The 19,880-nt window shown below is 32.7% G+C and overlaps 1 protein-coding gene across 2 annotated transcripts in view; it reads right to left on the bottom strand.

Moving 5' to 3' along the window:
* Nucleotides 1–2,214: 2,214 nt before the first annotated feature.
* The window catches only part of IPMK (inositol polyphosphate multikinase), a 36,868-nt gene continuing 19,202 nt past the window's right edge, over nucleotides 2,215–19,880 (bottom strand). The window contains exons 4-6 of one of the 2 annotated variants that reach the window (XM_064488170.1): nucleotides 17,286–17,404; nucleotides 9,140–9,221; nucleotides 2,215–7,490 (exon numbers count right to left, since the gene is read on the bottom strand). In XM_064488170.1, the coding sequence (XP_064344240.1) occupies nucleotides 6,868–7,490; nucleotides 9,140–9,221; nucleotides 17,286–17,404 (824 nt within the window). In that variant the 3' untranslated portion in view covers nucleotides 2,215–6,867. Of the gene's footprint in view, nucleotides 7,491–9,139; nucleotides 9,222–17,231; nucleotides 17,405–19,880 lie in introns of both variants that reach the window. The other variant, XM_031461310.2, reaches the window with a different exon arrangement.

The raw sequence follows: 19,880 nt of genomic DNA, 5'->3' as shown, positions 1-19,880 counted from the left end.
GAGGTCAAATGTTCATTGACATGTGATTAGATAAAGAAGTTGTGGTATATATGTACAATGGAATATTACTCAGCCATAAAAAAGAATGGAATGCCATTTACAGCAATGTAGATGGACCAAAGGATTATCACACTAAGTGAAGTTAGAGAAATATTGTATGATATCACTTATATGTGAAACCAAAAAAAAAAGGTACAAATGAACTTATTTACAAAACAGAAATAGACTTACAGACATAGAAAACAAAATTACAAAAAAAAAAAAAGAGAAAACTTACGGTTACTGAAGGAGAAGGGGGTGGGGGAGGGATAAATCATGAGTTTGGGCTTAGCAGACACAAACTATATATGATATAAATGATATATGACATAAATAACACGATCTTACTGTACAGCACAGGGAACTATATTCAATAACTTGTAATAACCCATAATGAAAAAGAATATATGTATAACTGAATCACTATGCTGTATCCAAGAAATTAACACATTGTAAATCAACTATACTTGAATTAAAAAAAAGAGACACACAGATTTGACATAAAATACTTCAGATTATCCAAACCAATTATACCATGTCATTTATGCCTAACGTATCTCTAGAATGTTGTTAGACAGCAAGTACAATGTAATTAACAAGTACATGCAGAATGTTTCCTTCAATTGGTAAAGTAGTCAACATTCCCTCACAAAGAATAGGAAATGGTAAGTCTATCATTACAAGATTTTCAAGACCTGTTGCAAAAGGAATGTTTAGTGGTCTAACATAGCTAACGAACTTTTCTTCCAACTGAGATTGAGTATTACCTTGAACCATTGCTGGCTGAATTTTCTCACATTCTAAACCCATTTCTTTCTTTGAAGAAAGTTCTTTCTCAGCACTCTTTCCTGACTTTCAAACAGCTCCATTCCTTGGATCAAAGTAATCCAAGTTCCACTACACACTCTATTCCCCCAAAATCATTTTGAAAATCTAATTAAAGTGTAGTCCATGGACCAGGAGCACCACAGATCTCTGTTAAGCCTGCTGAATCAGAATCTGCATTTTAAACAAAAACCCCAAGTGATTACTTTCGCTTAATTACACTACTATTATTTTCACTTTTTATTATCTGTTTTTATTTAGTTACTATTAACTTTTATTTAATTAACCATAACTTGTGGACTATGGCAGTGGGCTTCCCTGTTATTTTCAGCAGTTAGGCAATCTTTTTTTTTTTCTAAGGCAGCCAGTCTTAAAAAGAGAAGAAACTAAGTTGACCCTTGACCGTTGACCAACATAGGTTTGCATTCAGTGGGTCCACTTATACCCAGTGTTGTTTTTTGATAAATATACAGAAGGCCTTCTGTATCCACAGATTTGAAACTCTTGGATATGAAGGGTTGACTTAAATGAGGGACTTGAGCATCAATGGATTTTGGTGTAAGTGGGGTCTCCTGGAACCAATCCTCCATAGATACCGAGGGAGGAGTGTACTTCATGAGTATTGCTCCTTCTCCCAGTGCACACAGCAGGCAAAAAAGAGGAAATATGACCATCAGGAGCCTTGACTCACAATTACTATGAAGCTCTGAATCATTCACCCACTTGCATATTATCAGAACTGATTCCCTCTCCAGCCCTGCTGGTTATTGATAAACATCAGTCATAGTCCCAATAACATTTTCCACACATTTACCTATTTTTTCTTCTACCAGACATTACATATCTCAGAGACAGGTACTAGATCTCTTATTCAACTTTTCAGAATCTCCAAAGCTAAATACAGTGCCTGATAAGGGGTAGGTATTGGACAGTGCCCTCTCTTTTAATTAAAGAATGAAAAAACAAAACAAAACCTTGGTCACTAAAATGAGTAACTGATTCATGAAATCTCCAATACATGCAAGAATATCTTACCTACTTCTGAAGTTTTTAATTATAGTATACATTTTCAGAGCCAAGAGAATTTGTTTCTTCTATAGTCTACTTCTCCTAGTAGGCTGATTCCAAAGATTTTAGTCCATATGACAGAAAAATTAATATTCATACAAAAGTTTACATACTTTCTCATTTCCAATGCATGTTTCTTTCTATTAATATCCTGTCTTAATCATCTTTGAATCTCTGATTCCTATAGTTTCTGGTACATAACAGGTAGTCAAATATTTGAATGAGTAAGTTATTTTTAAGCTACCATGAGTTTGTTAGCATATTACAATTAATGAAAAAAGCTCCAATGCAAAACATTTTAATGGGTTGTCAAATATACAGTTATTAGAATTATCTAAATATCACTTATATAAAAATTGGTATATCACATTGGATGATTCTATAAAATAAGAACACAAATCACACATTGACAACAACCCCTGCAGTCCTACAACACCCCCCCATCAATAGTACAAATTACAAATACATTGAAAAAAAAAAAAGACATTGTTTAGACATTTAAACCAAAGGAACATTGACTAAATACATTCATTCATCAAGTACAATAAATTTAGCATAGTCACTAACAACACAATTAGGTGCAATTTCACATGCTTTCATTTATCTTCCAGTTCAGCTCCCATAGTAAAGTGTCTTTGTGCACACGCCGTTTTCATTTATATGCAGGTGCATCATACGTCATACTTAAGACTATTTCACTTCATAATCAAACGTGTTAATATATATTGTAAGTGAACACCAGGCCAAAATTTAACCCCAATGATGACAAATTTTAACAGTTAAAATACTTTAAAGTATATTCTAATTTGTCTAATTGCATGAATATTATTTCCTCTTACTAGACACTATCAAAATAAGTAGTAAGAATTTAAATATTAACTTCGAAGGAATGGAGACTCCAACCTTCCTAAAGTATTAACAAGCATTTTAAGTAACAATACAATCATTCTGTAAATCAAAAAGTAATTTCATATTCATTGCCAAATTTAAAATACCAGTGATTTGAAAGTAAGTTTCAGGCCTAAAATAGTTCTACTAAATTGCAAAATACAATTTTTAAATGTGCAGTAATTTGCTGATGAACATGTAATGGAATGTTTTTCACAGTAATGTTATGTTAAAACACTACTCTAAATGAACGGTCTAAGTAAACGTACCTTTACCAGCAAGAAAAGTGAAAAATTAAGGCCTTTTAATGCTATCTGTAACTACTACCTGAACTCAAATTTCAAACAGAGGTTACAATGCTGCAAAGTACTATTTTAACCTCTTAAACACATTGTTAGTTGCTTCACCTCAACTCAATTATTACTTTATCTTTACACAAACTTGTTGCTCGTTAACTTTATCTTTCAATGAACATTTCTCCATATTTTAATTAAGCCCCCAACCCACTCCATCTAGAGAGAATGCTGGAAATGTTTGGGCCTTTGTCTGATAGGTTCACAACTATATATTCAGGGACTAAAAATGCTTTGCATATTTATATTTTTGAATGAATTAAGAAGCCTGGCCTCCAGAGGCAACATTACTTGTTTCCTAAAGCATTAATAGACAATTACTACCTCTTCACATGACAAAATGACCTTTTTTTCTTTTTTTTTAAATTGAAGTCTAGACTATGAAAACATTACAGGATGTAATGGAAGGATAACCAAGGCTACAAATGTATCAAATAAAGGTTAAAGGCACTGGATAAGGAAGATTATTACAAAGCACTGTAAACAATTCTTAAAGCAAATCAAGTTTTAACGTAACAAATGCCAAACTACTAAGAACAAATGGCACTAAAATGATGACAATGCTTTAAAATAGTGAACAAAATTTCTGTAATTTCACAAAAAAAAATTCTTTCACTGTTTCATCATTTTCTCTTATCCTACATTTTAAAAAATATTCCAAATCGTAGAAAACAAACACATTTTCAGTTGCATGAAACAAGAAAGCTGCAACTGAAATATCTCTGAAAATTAGTTCTATGTTCTTAAGTTACATTATAAATTTGACATATAGACAGCATAGAGATATGAAGAACATCATCTTGGAAATCATAAAATAGTAAATTGTACTCAACCAAAATAAGGGGAAAACTTCTCATTCAGGTGAACACAGTCTAAAGCCCCACAATAGCAAACTGTAGTGTAAAGAAGTGTAGTGAGCACAATCTTTCCAGATACGTTAACAAAGAATAACGAATACTGAGCTGAAAACACCGCACACTCCATGTTAGTCATTTAATATACACACTTTCACAATTGTTTCTTGAAAAACTATTTAGATAAAATATTTAGCATTTATCATCAATTTTTAATTTATTTGAATCTACGCAACTTCCATCCATATTAAAATATCAATTAATGTAAATACTTTACTATAAAACTGTTACACAATTTAAATTTTTATTAGAGAAATGTATTATTCACTATCCACAGTTTCTTAGTCCTTTTCATGAGTGCATTCCGTGAGAAACACACTAAAATCATTATTTATGTTTGCTGGGGCCGGAGGTGGGGGGAATTATGATAATCCTATTAACCCAAACAATATCCTTATTATTTCTTAACCATTTACATGCTTACATATGCTTGGTGAATAGTGATCATTTGTCCCCACAGTGGTAAATTTCAGCATAATGTTAAATAACTGGACTAGACAGTAGAATGGTCACATGTGAACAACATGGACACCTGCTCTGTTACATGTAAGCTTACTTACAAAGCAACATAAAGTGGGCACTGGATAAGAGTGATAAAATGTAAACAAATAGAATTAAATGTTAATCCCTTCCCTGAAAAACAAAAGATAAAATCGCTTCTTGTTTTATTAAAAAACATCATCTATTGTATCAAAAAAGTAAGACACTGATTTTACAAAGCTGTACTTCCAAATATGGATAAAGAAAATCTGGAACAATTGATTCACCCTTTATTGAGCTACAATGTGCAAAAAAATTTGACAATACTTAAATTTGTTAAATTCATTGTATATATTATATAGGCTGATACCATCCCACACCAAAAAAGCCTTGTTTTGTTATGATTCAAAATAGTATTTAATTATCTGAGCTTAAGATCTATTTAAGCACTATCCAAATAACAACAACAACAAAAGTCTACATTGGAGGAGAAAAAAAGTAAAACTAAAAAATTTCTCACTATTAACTGTGACTTGAAATTCATCCCCACAAAAAAAAAGCTACAGCCAATACCCATTTAGGCAGTACAGAAAATATAAAGTCCCTATGAAAGATACCTGCACTGAGTCTAAATTAAAAATGAAAAATAATCAAATTTTGCCATAACAAATGCATATGAATTTTAAATGTATTCAGGTTTAATAAATTTACTAAGCATGGAATTCATAGAGTACTTGGTACTTCTTTGTGCTCAGCTATTTGCAAAGTACACTCAGAGAGGACTGGGAAGGTGAGATAACCATAAAATTGTGATATTTTCCTTCATATAAAAAAAAAACGGTGCTTGAATTAAAAAGTTTACTTTGTAATTCTAGGGGGGAAAGTCTAATAGTTCACAGCTCTAAAACATTTTCCAGGAATATGGCAAAAATGTTAACTACTTATTAGACCTTTCATTAGTGAATCAAAGTACAAGTAATGAAAATATAAACATTTAACATATTTGCACATTTAATTTCAAAGTTTTAAATGTTTTCAATAACATGTAAGTAGTTAATTTTTAAAAGGTGGTGGATGCAAAACAGAGATAATACAAATCTTGTATTTCCAAGAAAAATAGCACTGCCCATCCCAACTCTGTGAAATTAAATTATAATTTCTGTCTTGAATATGATATAAAACTGTTTTGAGCAAGAATGAAACAGAAGCATAAATTTAGGTATCACCAAACTCTACACATTGCACTAATTTACATACAGTAATTTTGGGAACACAATACTGGGTGTCGTCCTTCACTACTTATTAGAATTTTGAGAAACAGTTTTTAGCAACATATATTCATACCCCTGCTTAACTAAACTGGGAAGTATAAATACATGAATTGTAGAAGAAAAAATTCTTAAGAGTTATTTAAAGGGAAAATAAAGAGTTAATTAAAGGGAAAATCATCCACCTTTTTGAAGCTGCAAATTAGAGTAAAAAGTATTACATGGTTTATACTTGTCACAATGTATATTTCAAGTTTATATATTTCAATTTTCCCATAAATGAAATTTTAAAAGAAAAACATCTTGTCCCTTGCAAATAGCTTCTCTCTTTTCCTGACTCTGACAAGAATGATTATTAGTGCGCTTAATTTCAAGACTTTTGTTGTTGTTGTCCATTTCAATTATCTTTTTCATAGCATGTGATAATTTGAAATTTGTATATAAATGGAAATTAAAGACAAAATCTGCTTTTGGAATGCAGTAATTCTAAATCATTTTACTAAAAAGCACCTTTTGATACACTGGTCTGAACTACAAAACTTAAACAGTACTTATTTCTGTAGAATTTTCTCCAGTTTTACTAACTTCATACACAGCAATACTAAGGATATCAACCTGTGCTTTCCAGATTTTTGAAAATGTTCTAATAATGTAATGAGTTTAGATATGGCTCATTGTCAAGGTTGGGTGGACAGAGATTTCATGATGAACTGGCTACAGAAAGCTTAACTAAACTCGTAATGACTGAATAATGGTTTGCATTTTGCTGGAGCCATTTTTTAAGCCACGTACCACCACATTCCCTGCTTAACATTCCTAAGTTTTTTCATTCTTCATAGTCTTCTAATGAACAAATAATTAGTCTTCCTGAGTAAGAGTATAAAAAAGTTAATCCCTCTACCAGAAGTATAAAGACAAATAAAATGTAGACTCAAAATACAAATTTTTTACATAGCATTATAAGTGCAGAGATATTAACCGCTGCTCTTCATTGTGATTGCCCCACCCCTTAAAAAGACAGCATCAAAGGACTCAATTATCTAAAATACTTTGCAGCACAGTAATTAAGTGCTTCAGCCCATAAACATATCCCTCATCTACTGTGTTGCTAGGGAACACGTGAGCAAAGTCTATCATTCGCACTTCTACTTCTGCAATCTCTTGGCAACCAGTGGGAAGATGGTAGAAAACTTTTTCCAGTTGGGAAAGTACATTTCCGTTTAAATGTTCCTGTGACATGCTTTTCCACCCATTGTCTTGCTCTATATTTTCAACTTTCAGCGAAGACTGACTGTGATGCTTTTTTGAATACATTTTTCTGTGACGAGCATACATTTTGGACAAGCTTTTGCCCACTGAAGCCTCTATTTTTCCATTTGCTGTGGAACTTAACACGTGAAAGTTATTATTGTACTCCAGTACATCTGTGTCTGAGAGTTGTCTTTTGGACAAAAACTTTTCTGCCAAAGTTCTGTCATTCGATTTTGTAATAGTTGGCGGAGATGAACCTTCATAAACAAACAGTAATGAACTTGCATAAAAGTTAAGCTGCTTCTGGCTTTCAAACCACTGTAAAATATTCTCAATCTTCTGAATACTGGCAGCAATAGCATCTTTTCTTAAGCCGAATCCATTATGAAAAAAACGGGAGACTCCTATAAAAAGGAAAATAATTATGATTATAATGAAATTTAAAAATAGCTATTACTTGGGAAGTAATCTCATCTTAGACAATACAATTCTTCAGTTTTCTCCATAAGCCCTTGTAATTAAGGGAACAGGTAAGAATTCTAATCAGACACAGAATCTCAGAGATCAACTTAATTTTTGGTGAAGACAGCCTTACTAGAAAACATGTAAATGACACATATGTAAAGTAAAATACCTTACTTAGACAAAAAATTTGTCACAGGGAGACTGCTAGTTTAGTTTTCTCTATATATATTCTCTTAAAGAATAGGATTCCAATATTTGCTTCATTTGCTATTGTGGGGAAGTTTATAGTAAGAGTACTTGGTTTGTTAGAATCACATTCAAGAACTAATCTAGAACCTAGAGTCAAATCATAACCATTTTTAATAATGTCAACAGCTCATTTACCAAAATACCAAACCATAATTGTACTTTATTTTTTCTGTTCTTGATAACATTGATTAAATCAGTCTTTTGGCAAACATTCAGCTCGCTTTGGATATTAGCACTACTCCAAGTTGAGTATGTTATTCAAAATTGAGACTTTACATGTTTTAACCTATCAGAATAGGCATCCTTTAAAATTATGCATATTTTCTCATATCTGGGAATTGATGGGTATATATAATTTGATTTTTGCTGTTCTACTTTGGATCAGAAACTACAAAAGATATATTCAGATTAGTCTGTGAAATATTTTACTAAAAAGCCAATCTGAATATTATCTTGCTAGTAGTTAACTATATAAAGGCAAATATTAATGGTCAAGAGCACACTGTGGATGCTTATTTTGTATACATAAAATAAAAATTCTTCAAACTAATTACACTACTAATAAGCTCTTTCCCATTTTGGATAGAGATAAAAATAAACTTTAATATTATTTCTGATAATTCACGATATCACTGCTTTTATAATATCCTGGCCATATATATTTTAAAAGCATATATGTTAACAGACTTTACTTAAACTACCTTTAATGCCAGTTTATTTACTCTTTATGTAGTCCTAGAAGCTTATAAGCTCAACTTATAATACAGCTCAACTATACATGGAAAATCTTAGTAAAAGTACATTACATGCTACAACACACATTTTAAAGTCTCTTATGTAACAAGCAGTTTCAAAATACTATGATTTGAAACATAACCTCTAGTTCCAGGACTTGGACTAGATGGTTGGTTCACAGACGGTCATTATTTTTAAGTATACTAATAAATAAGAAATTAACTTAAATATGAAAGAGGGTCATTCATGGACCCAACTTTGGTATATTATGAACCAGGGATTATGATTACTCCAATTCTGTGAATCTAAGATTTGTTTGTTTGTTTTATTTTAATTTTAAAAATTTGGTGGGGGGAGGTAATTAGGCTTATTTATTTATTCATTTTAATGGAGGGGCTGGGGATTGAACCCAAGAACTCATGGATGCTAAGCATGTGCTCTACCACTAAGCTATACCCTCCCCCACTTAAGGTTCATTTTTAAAACAAGTTTATATATTGTCAATTGAATCATTATACCAAAGGAGAATTAAAACTGAAATCACTATAGATTTTGATAACTACGTAGTAATAAAAGCATTGAAATATGGTTTTTCAATCCTTACCATCCTTTAGAGTTTCTTTCGTTAAGCTTCTTCCATAGTGCTGGTTTTGTGTCTCATAGCTATCAGAATGAACATGATAAACCTGTTAGAAAAAGCACTGAATATTAAAAACTAACACTCCTTGACCATGTGGGGTTTATTCCAGCAATACAAAGATGGTTAAAGATGGGAAGATCTACTCATATAATTTATTCTAATGGATTTCAGATGAAAAAAAATCGTATTGTCGTATTAACGGATGCTGAAAAGGTATTTAGGAAATTTACATTCACTATTGATGAAAACTCTTTAAAAGGATAGATAAGTATTTCCAACACATAAAAATTATCTATCTCAATCCACCAAAAGTGAGCCTCAAGTTTAAAGTAGAAATAAAGAAGCATGTGTCCTAAAATACAAGAAATTTCCACAAAAAGTATTCTACCACAATGTCTTTTTTTATCATTATTATCTAACACTGTTCTGGAGTTCCTAGCAAATGGAAATAGACAAAAGAAAGAAATAAGAGGTATAATAATTTGGAAAGGAAGAGATAAAAATTATTACTCTGAACTGAATTACTATGCTGTACACCAGAAACTAATACAACACTGTAAATCGAAAGAAAGAAAGAAAGAAAGAAAGAAAGAAAGAAAGAAAGAAAGAAAGAAAGAAAGAAAGAAAGAAAGAAAGAAAGAAAGAAAGAAAGGAAGGAAGGAAGGAAGGAAGGAAGGAAGGAAGGAAGGAAGGAAGGAAGGAAGGAAGGACGAACGAACGAACAATAACAAAAAGTACTACTTTGTAGATAACAGTTGTATACTGGATAATCAACTTAAACACGAACATATGGAGACTGAGTACAAGTTAGTAAACAGAAAATAAGCTTTCACATATACAATAATTAGCTAAAAAAGTAAGACCCCATTTACAAATCCAACAAAAAAAGAAAACACAGGAATAAACTTAAGAAGTCTAAGATCTATAAAAAGATATCTTTAAAGCATTCTTAAGACATACACAAACACATACCCATATTCTCAGAGAGGAAGATTCAACATCATGAAAGATAATTTAATTAATCTAGAAGTAAAATGAGATTATAATAACTCCAACAATTATTTTAATCATATAAGCTAATTCTAAAGTTCATATAGAAAAATAGCTAGGAAAAATCCAAATAAGATTAGCAAGAAGGGACAAACCTTGCCATCCTACCAAATATCAAAATGTATTTTATTTTCTTCCAACTTTATTGAGGAATAAATGACAAGTATAACTGTATATATTTAAAGTATACAATGTGCTTACTTGGTATACATACACATTATAGAATAATTACTAAGATCGAGATAATAAACACATGCATCACCTCACACACTCAATTTAATTTTTGGTGTGTGTGTTTGTATGTGTGTATGGTAAGAATGCTTAAAATCTACTCTCAGCCAACTTGAAGTATACAATATTGTATTATTAACTATAGTCACCATGCTGTACATTAGCTCCTTAGAACTTATTCATCTTATAACTAGAAGTTTGTACCCGCTAACCTACATCTCTCCACTTCTCCCTCCCCAAAGTCCATGGAAACCCCCATTCTATTCTGTTTCTATGAAATTAGCTTTGTTTTTTGTTTTATTTTTTTGATTCCACATATAAGTGATACCACACAGTATTTTCCTTTGTCTGGCTTATTGCATTTAGCAAAATGTCCTCTGGTTTCATCCATGTTGTTGCAAAGGGCAGGATTTCCTTCTTTTTCGAGCCTGAATAATATTCCATCATGTGGCTAAAGAGCTACATCTTTATCCATTCATCTGTAGACAAACACTTAGGTTGTTTCCATATCTTAGCTATTGAGAATAATTCTTCAATGAACATAGAAATGCAGATACCTCTAAAAGATAGTGATTCCATTAAAATATATTTTAGAATCAAACACATATGAGAAGTTTGTATGTGATAATGGTAGAAAAAGATGGATTACTATTAAATGGTATTAGTATGATTAAGTAACAATCTGGAAAACAAATAAGTTTTATTTATAACTTATTACCAGGCTAAATTCCAAATATATCACAGATCAAAAGGAACAAAACGAAATTATAAAAGTGCCTCCCCACAAAAGATGGAAGAATCCTTGAATAACTAATAAATAGGGAAGGTATTTCCAACTCAGAAATTTTCATCACACACAATGTTTTTTAAAATGTTCAGTGTTTCTGCCATGCAGAAATCAAAAGACAAACAAAGAAAAGGTGTCTGAAATTTATATGATGAACAAAGTGCATGTTTACTCTTCTGGGAAAATGAACAATGTATCTGAAGAGTTCACAGAAATCAAACAGCTCTCAAACATACCAGGAACAAAGCTTTCCCCTGAACTGTGGAAACCAAAAATGTGTCCAGACATTGCCAAATGTCTCCCCAGGGAACAAAACTGTCCCTGGTTCAAAATCACTGCTCTGTATCAGGCAGACTGCCAAAATCTACCACAGTTATAAATGCATGTAAGCTCAGCAAGTCCCCTCTAGGAACTTCCCTTAAGTCTACTAGCACACTGGTAGAATGAGGTAGGTCTTGAATAACTCATTTTTAACATTATTTGTAATAGCAGAAGACTGGAATCAATCAAAGGCTCCATCAAAGTGAGCTGGTTAAATTATAATACTGTGCCACTATGGAAAAATCTCCACGACACATTAAATAGAGAGAGGAAAAAAAAAAGCAAGATACAAAACTGTTCAACAAAGTAGGCTTTGCAGTAAAAACACATATATGCAGTATTTACTTGTATATGTCTAAAATATTTCTGGAAGGATAATATTGGGGAAAAAATAACTATAATATGATATACTATGTGTGGAAGGTGACTTCTCACTCTATGTTTCTCTATTTTTTGGAATTTGAACCATACAACTACGTATCTCTTCAAATTTTAATCCAGTATTTTTAAGAAGTATTAAGAACAAATTGCTTTAGAAACTAATAGTTTATAACTTGTAGTCTGATATCACTATTACCATCTACCTCAAATGCTTCACTTTTTAAATAAAGTTCAAATACAACCAAGTTCTTACACACAGCCTATTTAAGACAATTTATCTTGAACAAAGTATTAGTATGAATGGAAGAAAGCATTTTATAAATACCAAAATTACATCTGACTACAGGAAAAACTATTTTGTAAGAACAGTTAAGCCTATCCAAAATGTGTTTTAAAAAAAAACAGCCATGTTCTCTATACACAGAAGGAATATGTTTGAAAGAGGACTTTAAAGTACCTAGTCATGTAAATCACTAACTAGAAAATGTACCAGAAAAAGAAGATTCTCAAAATTGTCACCATTCTATTATTCAGGTGTGTATTATCTGAGCTAAATTAAATTCCACATATGAAAAATCTAAATTTCACATATAGACTAAAGCTGAGTAATTTCAGTGGGACTCTATTGATATTCCCTCTTCCTCTACTTAACTTTACTAGTTAAAGCTGGACTAGAAAGACATCTGGGGATTTCTTTCATCTCTATCCAATGCCCAGTCATGGTCAGTTGAAAAGATAATTGTAAATCAAAAGTTAGAGTACCACCTTGAAAATATCTAAATAGGTAGCAAAAGAAGGTACTTAATTTTTTTTTTTCTTTTAATGGAGAGGAAAGCTGGGAGACATAAGTAGGAGGACAATGACAAGCAAAAAAAAAGCTCCTAGCACTTTCTGGATCATATTTCACCATATGAGTTTCTTATTTTACATGAACTCACGTCAGGAGCAAACTAATTCACGTATCTTTAGCAAAACACATTTCCTACTAAATCAACTCCTATTAATGGGGAAGAGAAATCTGAAAGGTTACTGTTACCCACTATTATAAAGAGAAAAAGACATACAAAGAAAGAGTCTCATTTTTAGACAGTTTGATCAATAGAGACCAAAAAAGAAGAATCTTTCCCCCCAGTAATTATGAATCAGTGATTAAGAAACATCACTTCTTTCCTAAGGGTAAGTATTTCTTTGTCAAAAATTTAAGTTTTTGCCAAAAATATACTGGAACATCTAAATCTTGAACTACATGTTCTAAAAAAAATTCATGTAAATTTCTACAAAATGTATTTCAATTACTTGTGGTTAATAAATGTAATAAATCTCTATAGTTTCACAGGACATGTTTTCAGAATCAATAGGAAACTGGAAAATTAAACAGCCATGTACACAACAGTTAACTCATAAGGATGCCACTTCCAAAAGGCAGTCATTCCCAAAGTAAGCTGGTGATAACTAACTTCTCTCAAGGCTAATAGTTTAAGCTAATGTACACCCCACCTACCTATATATAGTACACAATATCACCTTACATAAACTCCTATTTCACAATATGCTGTGCCTCTTCTTGGTTTTCTACCTATTATTTTCCCTGTTGCCAGTTCAAAATACCAACTTTTCTAAAGTCACTCTTATACCCCTCTCTCTCTTGACTCCCTTACTCTTATAAGTCCTATTCTACTTCTATCTCTTTTGTAATACATTATCTCAATGAATTTTGTCATTAAACCAAAGTGAGTCCTATCATCTACACCATCTTGTGATCAAGGAAATAACAGTATAATTGCTAACACTCATTTAAAATTAAAAGAATTCCTCAATTAGCAAGTTCTTCTAACCCACCAAACCTCTTTTACTACTGGTTAAACATAACAAAAAATTTTAAAACTGATGTATTTGGTAAACTTTAGTCTATTCAGTGTTATCAAGGGGTTTTTTGTTTGTTTGCTTATGTCTTTAATTTTAAAGGCATGACTGCCTTGGAGGAAAATTTTTTTAATTTGGAACATCGATTCTAAAATTATTCAAGTTTATCTTTATTATTAGTTTATAAATCCACTGTGATTAAAAAGTACAATGAATTTACCAACTACTAAAGAAATAACTATTTGAAAAAACATTAATTGTAACATAACTGCTATTAAAATTTAAGATATATCTCCCAATTTTAGTATTCTAGAATTGTAAAATTAAATCCTGACACTTTGTAGAAAATGACAGGCTCATCCTAAAATTTATGTGGGAGCTTAAGGGACCCAGAAGGGAGAGCACAGCTCAAAGTGAGGGGAGGGTGTAACTCAAAGCAGTAGAGCACATGCTTAGCATGCAAAAGATCCTGGGTTCAATCCCCAGCATCTCCTTTAAAAAAAAAAAAAGTAAATAAAGCTAATTACATCCCTGCCTCACCGAAAAAAAAAAACCCTAAAAATAAACAAATTAAGGGACCCAGAATAGTCAAAACAATCTTGGAAAAGAAGAACAAAGTTGAAAGTCCAACAATTCCTGGTTTCAAAACTTATTCCAAAGCTACATTAATTAAGACAATGTGGTTCTGAGAACATATCTGCAAATCATGTATCTGGTAAGTGGTTAATACTGAAAATACATAAAGAACTCATACAATTTAATAGGAAAAATTTTTGATTCAAAAATGGGCAGAGGAACTTAATAAACATTTTTCTAAAGATGACATCCTAATGGCCAACAGAAACTTCAAAAGGTGCTCAGCATCACTAATCATCAGGAAAATGAAAATTAAAACCACAATGAGATATCACTTAGCATCTGTTAGAATGGCTATTATCAAGATATGGAAACAACCTAAGTGCACTCAATGACTGAGTGAATCAAGATGATGTGGTGCTTACAGGCATATCTCATTTTACTGCACTTCACAGTGAGATGGTACTATAAGGTTTCTCCCTCATAAAACTGGAGGTATGATGATGCCAATTACTGAGAGAGGGAATAAAAGAGACTTGCTGCTATTATTGTGGTTGTTACTTTGCAAGAGGGATGCATATCAGTTTTTTATATATTAGTCTAAGATGCCTTTAAGTTATCCAAGTAAAATGTCTAATCAGCTGTTAGCTATACAGATTAGGAGATAAAGAAATACCAGAGGCTGAAGATCTATCAGTGTAAGTGGAACTGAACCAATGAGAACAAAGGAAACTGCATAGGAAGAAACAGAGCAGAGAGGGAAGCAGCAGAACAGAACTAAGCGGAATACCTCAATATTTAAAGAATAAACAGAAATGAGCTGGCAGAGAAGACTGCAAAGTGCTCGCAGGAAAAAAACAGGAGAGGGTATAGCGTTGTGGACACAGAAAGAAATGTTTCAAGGAGGACCTAGTCAGGGTGAAAGGCTGCTTTTCAAAGTGAGGTAAGACAAGTAATGAAAATGCCATTTGGATTTGTGACATGGAGATGTCATTAGGGACCTTAGTGAGGAGCCAATCTGGTGGCATGATGGAGCCAAAGCCAGACAGGAAAGAGCTGAAGTATACTGAGTAGGAAGTAAGGCAAGAGAAATACACATAACTAGTTTGGTTGCAAAGGGGAAGCAAGTTAAATCCATTGCTGGAGAGCAGAGCAGGATAAAGTTCGGTTTTGATTTTTTTTTTTTAATTGAGAGTGATGTGAACACATTTAAAACAAAAAGGAAAAGAGTAAAAAGAGACAGAAGTTGATGACAAGAGAATATGGCTCCTGAAGAGGTGGGAGGGAATGACATCCAGAGGACATACGGAAGGGCTGCCCTTAGACAGGAGGATGGAAAATTCCTCAACGTGACAGGAAGAAATAAAGAGGAAATGAAAGTACTTGTAGGTTAGCTATGTACATATCTGTTAGCAGGAAATTAAAGGAAATCCTGTAATATGGCTTATTTTTTTCTGAAGCAGAAGGCAAAGTTATCTGCTAAGAGGGAGAAGGAAAGTGGGAGGGTGAGAGATTTGAAAATAGTGAAGGTTTAAATAGTTGCATGGTCAGATTCCTGTGGGATACTTATTCCTTGTTTGTTTTAATTATTATTTAATTATTATTATTTAATTATTATTCCACTATCCTTTCCCCCTTTACTATAAACCCACATTTAATCGAGTTTTCTGAAGTGAAATAACTGTATCAACAATTTCTCTGGTTTTATTTACAATCAGAATACCAAATTAACTGTGCTATTATAATTATCACATTAACAATTCATCTATAATGCTTCTATTAATTCTCTTGTTTAAAACTCAAAAGGAAGACTGTCTATCATCTTACATGATCAATCTCAAAACTATCCATATGCTTATATATAAACGATAATTTATTATACATACAAATTTTTACCTCCACACACCTATATAACGTTTAGAGGATTTTATTCCACATTTAACACGCCAATAACTGTGGCATATTGTTTGCGAAGATAGCCTCAACACCCTCTGCACACTGCCCTTTGTATTCTGACTTCCCTATTCCCACCATCAGAAGTGGAGTCTATTTCTCATCCCTATCAATATGGGCTGGCCCTGTGATATATTTTGTCCTATAAAATTCCATAGAAGTGACATAAAGCGACCTTTTAACCTAGATTTCAAGAGTCTGTGTAGCTCTCACTCTTATGTTCCTGGAATATAGCACAAAAAGAAACTCCACCTAGCCTCCTGGAAGATGAGAGACCACATGGAAAAAGGCCCAGCCGACAGTCAGTATCAACTCCCAGACAGGAGTGAGGGCATTTAGACCATCAAGCCCCCACTGAGCCATCAGAATGGTGCAGCCACAGGAGGGGCCCTAAATGACATCAGCAGAACTGTCCACCTGAGCCCAACTCAAACTGCCAATCCACAGAAACAAAAAACGGTTTTAAATCAGTCTGGAACAACGGCCTAATTTTTAATTTCTCTTTTCTGTTTTAAATACATAGAAAAGTTACTGAATATATAAACTTAGCACTTTTCTCATTGGAAATTCATAAATAGTATCACATTCACTTATGCACGTAAACTTAAAACTTCTTTAAAACAAAATTACCAGAGTCAGAGTCTTGAGGTTCAGACATTCATTAATTATTTGTTCATCAAGTACTAAGTGTCGAATAATTGCAGCCACTGACCCTATGCTAGTGAACAGAAGAGCTAAAAATCTCTGCCTACAATGGAGAGTTATGGATAATCTAACTCAAAAATATATGTGACATCTATAATTTTCAAGGGAAGAACATACAAAGTGAGATGTGAAAAAAAATAAAATTAAAAAAAAGTGGAATGTGTGTATTATACTAATAATCACTCTTACCCTCATGCCAAGCACCAAGAACCCAATCTCTTCCATTAATGGATACTTGCTGACCTGTTGCTGAATCTTCTCAGATGAAGCAAAAGGATCATAGCTTTTTCGCCCTATCTTTACATCCATTATACAGGGCTTATTAAATTTATGGGTCACATCTTCCAGTTTTAGATATAAATCTGTTATTAAAGAAAATTCTTAATTAGTAATAGGAAAATATATTACTACTCAAGTGACTGTGAAGGGAAAACAAAAAAGAGGAAATCTTAAAACTGAGAAAAAAGTTAAAACAAATCCAGAGTCAACAATTATTACTACTGTATCTGAAGGAAAAAAAAAAAAGACTGACCAACAAATTTCTAACAGGTGTAAATATAGAGAAACCCTTGCAGGAGGTGGAATAAATAACACTCAACCATAAGCAAAAGATATAAAATACAAGGTTTCCAAGGACATTAAAAAGGCAATGAGATTATTTTAAAAGCTGTTCCAGAATACAATACCCCTTTGAATATAATTTATGTCATCTATGTCTCAACAGATACCCTAGTATTTTAATAATTCTTAAAAATGTTCATTTAAAATTACTGCTAGGAGTAAATCCTTCCCACAGAGGACACAACAGGTATAGGCTAAGAAACATAAATCAACCTAAACTGTGACTGACAGACATTCTAGTCTTCCAAGCCCTAAAGGAAAAACAAGTATCCTGCTTTTAAGAACACAAAAAAATTCTTTAAAAGCTTATTCATAAACATCTGTGGCATCCTGTTTACATCTTCCCTCAGAAAACGGTAATAAATGGAGATTCAAGTAAAAAATTATAAACACGCTAGTTACCACACACTGTAGTGTAATGTTATCATACACTTGGTTTTAGCTTGAAAATAAGGATCCAGGTGCACTGAAGGGAACAAGTAAGAAAAGAAATTCTCCCCTACCCTCTCTTCCAGGGTGAATGAACCTCCCCAAAGTTCTGAATGAGATCGTAATTTTCAGTTATGAATGTAATAAAAAGCATTTCTCCTAAAAAAATTTCCTCAAAGACATAAGAGATTGTACCTCCTTTTTATCACAGTAATAAAGTTTTAGTCTTTTAAATAAATAAATAAAATTTAAATAAATACATTTACTTAAATAAACCTCATTCCTCAGTCAAAGGAAGCGGGTGTGTAGGGTGGGGGCAGGACTATACTTGTGTAGAACTAGGTGTAGTCAAGTGACAAAAAAGGAACCGCAGCCTAGGAGAGCAGCTTCGGCAAACATGAAGGAGCATGCCACCTTTTAATGGTTCTCACAAACAGACTTATCTTCAACAGGGTAACAGAAAATAAACGGTCTGGACACAGACATGAAACTGCTGACACTGAAAGGTAATGAGACAAGTAGGAATATCTTGATCCAGAAATTGGAACCCACCCTCTTCTGTGCTTCAAAAGATAACCACAGGAGGGATGGGAAGATGGGGCAGGAAGCAACACAGGACAGTCCCCTCAGATTCTCTCCTGCCACTTCCAAATACTGGGAGCAAGAGGGATGGAAACAGACCTGTCCCCTCCTCATAGCTGTAAAAAAAATTTCAGTAACAAGGCTTCTATTTCAAATATCAGAAAAGACTAATTAGATCCTATTATAGTAACTCATTAGCATTCACAAATTTATCATCATTAATTTCCATAATTCAAGAAACCCTAAAAGTCTTACTGAGGTGAGGCTATGTATAGGAGTATAAAGACAGTGAGTAAACCTAGCTATCACACCATCTATAGCTCACTGTAGGGTTATTATTTTCTACTTGCCAGTTTGGTAGTAATTAAAAACAAACAATAAACTGTCTTTTGTAATAAGGTTTAGATGACAGGAGTCAGAGTAGAGATTCTGCAAATCTGAATATAAAATCCCTACTTCCTCCTTCTCTCAGGAAGGGGAAAAATCCAAATGCAAACTCTCTTTACAGTAGTAGGAATACAATAAATGTTTGCTGAATTAATGAATGTTTGCCCTTCGTACTGCCCAGAGGGACTTTGGTTTGGCCTTCCTCACCCTGTAATAAATTGAGTCATTTCTTCAGTAAACAGGCCTTGAGTATCATTAGTTTTATTTGACATTTACTTTGACTAGCCAAATGTGTTTTTCTTTGCCTTACTTTTAGATTCTCAATATGTTTTATATGACTGGAGTTACCAAGTAACTGCTAAACTTTTGATTATTAGTCTTCAGTTAACAGGCCTTAAATTAAGGCCTACTGACAGTTGATTCAGTGTTTTCGTTCTCTGGCCTTAAACTTTTTTAAAAGTAAGAATTTGAGATTCTCATTTCTCTTTCTCTCTAACTTATTTTAAGAAAACATCAAAACTTACTCTACAGATGCAGAGTTTTAAGTTTTACAGAAAGAATACTGTATTACCTAGCTAGCAGCCTGCCACAATTACTTCGAATAAAGGAGATAAATAGGAAAATGAGGCATGATCTGAGCACTGAGATCTTTACTTTATTTTATAGTTTATTATCACTAGAAATAAATCTGAATACTAATTTTCTCTGTAAAATGCTACTAGCAAATTATTTCAGCAGAAGAGAGCTTAATTCAAAGTAGGTCAATCTTGAGATTTAGTAACTTAAATGATCAAAGCATTTTACTACAGGGGAGCCTCA

Source organism: Camelus dromedarius, chromosome 8 (genome assembly GCF_036321535.1).
Source record: "Camelus dromedarius isolate mCamDro1 chromosome 8, mCamDro1.pat, whole genome shotgun sequence".
NCBI lineage: Eukaryota > Metazoa > Chordata > Mammalia > Artiodactyla > Camelidae > Camelus > Camelus dromedarius.
The sequence above is the reverse complement of the archived record's forward strand: the minus strand, read 5'-3'. Positions and strand labels throughout refer to the sequence as shown.